This window comes from Antrostomus carolinensis, unplaced genomic scaffold, assembly GCF_000700745.2.
Source record: "Antrostomus carolinensis isolate BGI_N321 unplaced genomic scaffold, ASM70074v2 scaffold6790, whole genome shotgun sequence".
NCBI classification, from domain to species: domain Eukaryota; kingdom Metazoa; phylum Chordata; class Aves; order Caprimulgiformes; family Caprimulgidae; genus Antrostomus; species Antrostomus carolinensis.
In genome coordinates, this window is record NW_010290441.1 from 1652 (window position 1) to 9336 (window position 7685).

At 58.7% G+C, this 7685-nt stretch overlaps 1 protein-coding gene across 1 annotated transcript; it reads right to left on the bottom strand.

Moving 5' to 3' along the window:
- Positions 1-1931: 1931 nt before the first annotated feature.
- SUN2 (Sad1 and UNC84 domain containing 2) lies at positions 1932-7677 on the bottom strand (the record flags this gene model as incomplete). Its single annotated transcript, XM_029086276.1, has 16 exons — positions 1932-2045; positions 2150-2242; positions 2657-2824; positions 3013-3128; positions 3222-3306; positions 4269-4496; positions 4582-4747; positions 5210-5253; positions 5341-5418; positions 5502-5732; positions 6099-6223; positions 6483-6553; positions 6771-6864; positions 7058-7153; positions 7356-7490; positions 7617-7677. Coding segments are annotated over 16 exons (1905 nt in total), but the record flags the coding sequence as incomplete, so codon positions are not given.
- Between the last annotated feature and the right edge of the window lie 8 nt (positions 7678-7685).

Consider the following 7685-nt stretch of genomic DNA (forward strand, 5'->3'; position numbering starts at 1 on the left):
CCTCCCCTCTATGCCCCTCACCCTACAGCATTTCAAGCTGAGAAGACCAGAGCAGGACTCAATTTGCAGTGCTCTCCCTGTGCTTGCAGTGCCAGGGGAAGATGATGCCAGCATCAGACAGCACTGAAAAACTAAACATGAGCCCTTTAGCTTTTCTTCTGACAAAATGCAAAACAAACGTGGAGGTTGTAAACACCATCCAAGAACATGAGCCAAACTGAATGTGCTGCAGGCAGCCAGGAGGTGGAGTGGTCAGATGGCCCTGGCACCCAGCCTGGGGAAAGTCCCCGTGCATCCTTCCTGCGGTCCCCTGCCACAGTTCCCCCATCACACGATGGGTACAGGCAGGATGTGCCTGCTGCAGGCAGGACTCCCCATCCTGCTCCAGCATGGTCCTCTGCAGCCAGGGCTGGGGCAGCTCAGCAATGCCAGCGAGCAGAAGGCAGGAGGGAAAGGGAGCCCTTCCAAGAGAAAGGAGGTCAGCCCACACACACCAGCCATCTGCCACCGGGGACCAGGAGGTGAGAGAGGCAACCCCTTGAGGTGAAGAAGCATGCTGGCCCCTGCAATCCCTGGGGAAGGAGGTCTCCCCTCCACCCCACCTCCCACCTCAGAGTCGTACAGAGCGCTGGGGCAGCAGCTCCCGCTCGCTGCAAGCAGTCGCCTATATACAGATGCAGCCACGGAGGAGAGGCTGCAGCCACGCATTGCAGTCTTGGAGAACATCTCCAGAGCAAGGAGGGCAGGAGTGCCCCTGGCACCCCACCGAGCAGCAGTCCACAGAGGACCTTGTCTCCTAGGTTCAGCTCCCAAGCCACCAATGACCCTTATTTTAAACAGCTCTGCTCATCTTATTCTAGCTTATCCTACTGCACACACTATTCTCCTGCTAAACAAAGCTCTATCCCTCTCTGCATCTAAGCCACTCACTTGAGCAGCACCACATAGCATTCTCTGGTTAAGTAGAAATTGCACAGAAAGTCTTTTTTCCTTTGTTACTACAAAAAAAAAAAAAAAAAAATCTTCAACACCCCAACTGGAAAAACTCCCCACCCCCCTTAAAAAAAAACAACACAAAACAAAAAAACCCCCACAATAAGAAACACAGAGAGCAAACCCAAAAGGGGAAGCAGGTGACAGGAGTTTTCAATAGCATCATCAAGCTTAACGCCAGGGAGCCAGCCAGCTGGGGGAACAACGGCACTGCCAAGAGCCAACACAGCCACCAGCCCCAGGAGGGCTCGAGAGGACGGATGGCAGCACCAGGGTGGTCTCTGCCACCTATGTGTGCCAAACCTCTCCCCTCCCACTGCCCCCAACCATTAGTTTTATGTTAATAATTCATTAATACTGTCTTGTTTCCCCTCTGCTGGCCCAGCATTGGAGGTCTGGAGATCCTTACCTAAACCAATACCAAGGCAGGAGAAATGACCCAGCGTGGAGGGGAGAGACTCAGTGGCCATGACCAGTGGCTCCCACCTACTCCAGTGGCAACGCACCAGTTGCCACAGTCCCATACACCATATCATGCCCAAGCCTGCGTGAAGCACATCACAAAATTACATATCCCTTTCCAAAGCCCTGGCAAGGCCAGGCACACCGTCAGAGAGGAGCAGGGCAACAGGGATGAGGGGCTGCGCAGACCCAATTAAAAAATTAGCTTAAAAAGTGAAGATGATGTCTGTTACGCACTGAAAACAAGCCAGGCTGCGCTAGGACCCACGTGGGATGCTCTTGCCTCACCGCCGCAGTCCTTGGAAGACTGAAAGCCTCACCCCTTAAACACCAGCTCTTCTCCTCCCCGGAGGGGAGCAGCTTCTCGGGGCAGCTGTTGGCGCATCCCAGGATTTTTATGTGCGAAGCAGCAAACCGGACCAATTCCCTCCTGCTGTCAGCCTGGCAGCATCCTCACCCCACACAGGAGCCAGGGGTCAGTGCGCTGGCTCCCCGTGAACGCGGAAGCGGTAGATACAGGTGTATTCGGGGTGGCCCCAATTGCTCAGCACCCGCAGCTCCACCAGCTGGTACGTGCCCACAGCATCACCCTTGGGGAGAGAAGGAAGGAAAAACCTGAGTCCTTGAGAGCTCTGAGACCCCAAGGGCCCCACTTTCTCCTCAGGGTCTGGTGCTTTGAACGCAAAGCACTTACCTCCAAGTAAAACGTTTGGATGGGGTCACCATCTTGGTTGTAGATGAACTGCCCCAGGAGAAGGCCCTCCTCCTCTCCCTCCTCCTTCAAGCCCTATGGGGGGCAGGGAGGCAGAAAGGGAGAACCAGGGTGGTCAGAGAGGGAGAACTGGAGGCAATGAGTGCACGGAGGGCAGAAAAGGGAGACAGAGACACAAGCATGCTTGGCCCCGACTCCTGCTCTTCCAGGCCAAAACAGACAAGTGGGGACAGGGGCCAGTGAGGAAGGATGGGGAGGAAGACAGAGTTACACCTACTCAATCCCTTCTCCCCCAGTGTCCCCAAAAACCTTTCCCAAAGCCTGGTGCTTCTCCCTCTTCCTCCCCATTACTGCTTCTTCCTCCTCTTCAGAATTTAACACCCACCCCCAGACCACCCCACAGCCAAGGTATGAGGCTTGTCATCCACCATGGCACCCTCCCACCACATCCCCCCTGCTTCTCTCTCGGGTTCAGGTGAGGGCACTCACATAGACAGCAAAGTCCTTGGGGGCACTGGGGATGGTTCCCTGGGGTGAGAGGGCTTTTGGGATGTGCTCCAGTGTCACAGCCACGGGGCGGATGATGCTGGAGAGGCGGATGACGGCAAAGCCCTGGGACCCACGAAATGCCCAGCAGTTCCCGGGGTTGACGTCTGGCTACGAGCATGGGAACAAAACACAGCAAGGTTGTCACCATCAGTGCCGTTTTCTCCTCCTGACATCAGCCTGGCACATCAGCCTGGCTGCTTGCTTGTAGAGACAGCAAGAACCCAATAAAAGCAACCAAGCCCACATGAGAACACCCTGCCCTCACCCTTGTGGGCTTTCGCCCCGAGGCTGCCCACCTGCAGGATGACACGGGGGGACTGTGACTGGTACCACAAGGGGATGCCGAACAAGCTCAGCAGCGCTGTCCGTGTCTCATAGGTCTCCGAGCAGCGTGTGTTGATGACACTGGCCCCTGGGGCAGAGAGGGGACAGCAGCAGGTAAGCCCCATCCCTCTCCAGGATGGCTGGCTTGTCCCAGGGAGGGCAAGAGTCCTCCACTGCCCACCTGCTGACTCCAGGGCGTAGTCGACCATCCCCACACGGTCCTCACTATAGCGCTTCAGGGCTTGATCCACGATGAGATGCACTTGCTGCGGCGGGAGCAGAGGGCATGAGACGGGTGAAGGGGCAGGATGGGTGCCCTGCCCCCCACCCCCCAGGGATACAGAGGGCACAAGGACCTTCCCACAGAACAGCCAGGGGATGAATCACCACGGCAAAAACAAGAGGACACGCATTTGGCCTCGTTAGACGTTGCTAAAAATACCCCAGATAAGAAGCAAAGTGCACCCAGGCAGGCTGGGCTTGCCTGTCTCCATCCCAAAGGGTGGGTTGGCCCCAGAACTGCCAGCGGGGACCAGACACAACCTGACAGCCCACCCGGTCCTCCCCAGCACTGTCTGTTTGTCCCCACTACCCTGTCCCACAGGACTCCCATCTGGAAAATCTGACATCAGAGCCAACCAAAGCATCCTTCGGGAGCTGGGACGCTGCAGCAGGGCTCTGGGTCTAAACTTTGCAGCATGCATGAAGCCTGCGCAGGCTGTGGGACTGCTAATCCTGCTCGATCCCTCCCTCAAGGGGAGCTGCCAAAAACTCTTTCCAAAGCAAGCAGGCTCATTTCTTCCTGTGGTGTTATTCTGCTGAAATGCTTTGCCCCGAATGACTCTGCAGCACTGCTGAAGGAGGGAAATAATAAAGATGCTCAACCCATGGGCACCTTGCTACCACCCGCCTTGCTTCTGGGTGAAAGGTGCACAAGCAGAAACTTGGATTTTAGGACAGCAAGAGCCTCACAGGCATGTGGATATCGTCACCTCTGACCCCTTCCAGGGCAGGGTGCAGGCACGGCCCAGGGGAGGCTGGTGGCAGAGAAGTGATGGAAGAGTTTCAGGGGATGCTCTTGCCAGGGGGGATGCAAGCCCAGGATCAGTGTCCCAGCTGCAAGGGCTGTCCCCATGGCTCAGCCATCTGCCAGGCACTCTTATCAGCTCCCCCTGACACCCATGCCTGTGGCTATCACCGCATCCCTGGGGCTCAGGCCAGATCTCACCTCCTCTGTCACCCCTGCAGCTCCCCCTTGCTGTAGGGCCACTCCGATGCCAGCCTGAGCATCTCGCGCCGACAGCCTCCTGTCCTCCAGGACTTTGGCCAGGATCTTGTGCTCCAGGGCCTGGAGCTCTGCTTGCAAGTCTTCCCGCTGGAGGACAAGGCTGGCAGCACCATCCCGCTGGGGCTGCGACAGGAACCGGCTGACCCATGCTGGGAACTGTGCTTCCACCTGAAACGGTGGAGACAGAGCTCAGCCCTGGGGCAGGGACCCTCGTGCCTCGCTCTGGCGAACAAAATGGGGACCAGGGACTCACATCAGCCCGCACAGCCTTCAGCTGCTTCAGCATCCCTTCCACCTGCTTCCCCATCACCTCCTGGTCCGACTTGAGGCTGGCCAGCTCCCTCCTCAGCGCTGACACCTCCTGCTCCAGCTTGCCCACCTCCTGCTGGAAGCTCCCTCGCAGGCCGTCCTGCACAGAGCTGTGCCGAGAGAAAGGCAACACATTGTGCGTTGACAGTCCCAGCTCCCCTCTGCAAACTGAGGGAGAAGGTTCATCACCCATGGCCCACACTCAACCCCGTCTCCAGCCCCAAATGGTTTTAATTCTTGTGGCAATGACCTCTTCTGCTGCATCCTGTGGGAAAGCATCCCCAGCTCGCCCCTCAGCCCAAGGACCGCATTCCCCATGGTGATGCAAAACTACAGTGGCAAAGGTGATTTGCTGCAATCACCCTTGGAGCCCTGCTACCAGCCAGGTCACTTTCTTGCCAACATACCATGTACCATTCCTCCTTTCCACCCACAGTCATGCCTCTCAACATCTCCTTTGCTCTGAGCAAACCAGACCTGGAAACTCCTCCTAAGCCTCGCTGTGGAGACTTCACCCTGTATCTGCCTGCCCCTGACCAAGCAACTGGCTCTGCTTGGACAACCACCATTACCTCTGCCACTCCGAGTTCAGCTTCAGCAAGCGTGCCTCCATCTCCTGCCAGGAGAAGAGGAAGGGGTGAGACCTATGACACCAGTAGTGAGGATGTCCTGCCCAGGTACCACCACACACTCAGCCCCTTACCTGAGAGGCTTGTGCCATTTTCCCCAGGCGCCCATCTAAATCCCTCTGCACCTGGGCTCGGAGGGCATCCAGCTCGCCCTGCAGGGTGAGGAAAAGGGGGGGAACATCAGATCCTGACCCCACACGCTCCCACCTCCCTGCATGCCCCCCACAACCCTCACCTGAAGGTGGCTGGTGACATCAGCATGGAGATGCTCCTTCAGCCCCGCATCCCGGCGGCTCACCAGCCCCTCCAGCAGCGCCAGGACATCCCCCGGGGGTGGCTCTCCCCCCGCCGCCACTGCTGCAGCCCCTCGCCGCAGCTCCCACTGTGACACCTCAGTCTCCAGCATCTTGAAGCGCTTCTCCAGGGCCTGGAAGCGAGCCAGGAGCTGGTGTTCCCCCTGCAGCCCCTGTGGTGACAAAGGCAGGGCATGATGCAGCCCCTCAGGGAGGTACAGACCCCTGGGGGTCTGCCTGCTCCACAGGGACCCCTGTGAAAGGAAACCCAGGCCACCCGGTCCCCAGGGTCAGTGGCACCTTATTCATCTGCGGCTTCCCAGGAGAGAGCAGATGTTTCCCCTGCTCCATCTCTGGGACACCCCAAGAGTCAGATGGGTGGATCCATTTCCACCAGTGTGCAGCCACCATCTGCCCCATCTTCCATTGCTTCCCCATCCCCTGGAAGGGCTTCTTCAGCCATGGACCACACTGTCCCAGCTCTCCCCACACAGCACCTACTCGACCTGGGCCACCACTGTACCTTCACTGAGGCTTACCTGGTCCAGTGTGGTCAGGTCCCCTGCCCCAGGCACATCAGAGGAAGAAAGCTTTCCAGCTCCCCACCACGGGAACGCAGGGAGACTGAGTGTTGACAGCCCATATGGGTAGAAGTACCAACCTCCTGGGCAAGCAGGGGGATGAGATGGTTAGAACAGCAGGCCAGTAACGGACCACATCAGGGACAGGGGCAGACAAGCCAAGGCTCAGCCATCAGCATCCCTTGGGGTTACCAGGAGGCCTCAGCGCAGGGGTGCAGATGCACCAGGGTACCAGGAGCCACAAGCACAGAGCTTGAGGCCATCCCATCCCCTGGGCATGGCAGTAGGATGCTCTGCACTGCTCCAGATCTCAGGGTAACAGATTGAGCTGGGCCAACTCACCATAGGCAGTAGCACCGAGGAGCAGGAGGAGCAGCAGCAGGAGCAGGGACCTCTTCAGACGTGGATAGCGCCTGGAGCGAGGAGAAGAAAGAGATGCCTGTAGGACTGCAGCTGCCTTCCCCCACCACAGCACTCCTCGGGATGGGAGCCAGAGTGAAAGCAAAGCCCAGCTGGGCCTTGGCACAAGATGCCCTCCTGACACGTGCTAGGCTCTGCGGGCACCCCCTCTCCAGGGTTCTGCAGGTTTTCCCCACACCTGCCCCATACCAGTGTCCTGCCACCACTCACCTGGAAAAGGGGACACTGCCCAGACGGGAAGCCGTGCCAGCAAGGTGGTGCCAGGCAGTTGCCAGCCCCGAAAACATCCACCCCATGAACCAGACTGCCAGGAGAGAAACAGAGCCTCAGGTGGGGTCCCAGCAGAGATGCCCCCTCTGGCCCTGAGGATACGCCCACAGGGGGATAAAACCCCCCTCCACCTGACCAGGGAACCACACACAAGGCACGTGGGGAAGGGAGGCACTGGCAGGGAAGAAAGGTGCTGTTAGAACCCCCCCCAGCAGCCCCCCACTCACCTGGGGAGGTGAGCACCTGCCAGAGGAAGGAGCCCACCCGCGAGGCTGCATTCCTCAGCCCTGACCCAGAGCTACTCTGGCCTGAGTTGAAGTGGCCTGGAAAGCAAGAAGCAAGGCAGTAAGTCACCAAATGGAGCCTGCATCCCTGCCCGTCATCGAGGGTGAAGGCTTTGCACAGGGGGGGTGTGTGCAGGAGGGTGGCTGGCAGCATCCTGGGGACAGCCAGGCCTGGGGCTGGTCCCCCTGGGGACATCCCCCCAGCATCCCTGCCACCACAGAGGGGCTGGTGCACCCCTACCAGCATAGTCGTCTTCAGAGGAGTACCCAGATGAAGAGGCATAGGTGTCGTACATCTTGCTCTCCAGCAGCCCGTTGATCTTACTGGACTCTGTGTCCCCTGTACCTCTTCTCCTCCTGCTGGAGATCTCCCCACCTGTTCCCAAACACAGAGCCCCCCTGAGAAACCCCACACCACCAACCCCAAAAAACAGTCACCCAGCGCAGGGGACTGCCCCAACACCCAGATCAGTCCCCGGCCACCACAGGAGGGAGGGCTCACCCCAGTACGTGCTGCTGTCCAGGGCATCATCCAGCACGGAGCTGCCCAGGGCGGCGAGGCCCCGGCTGC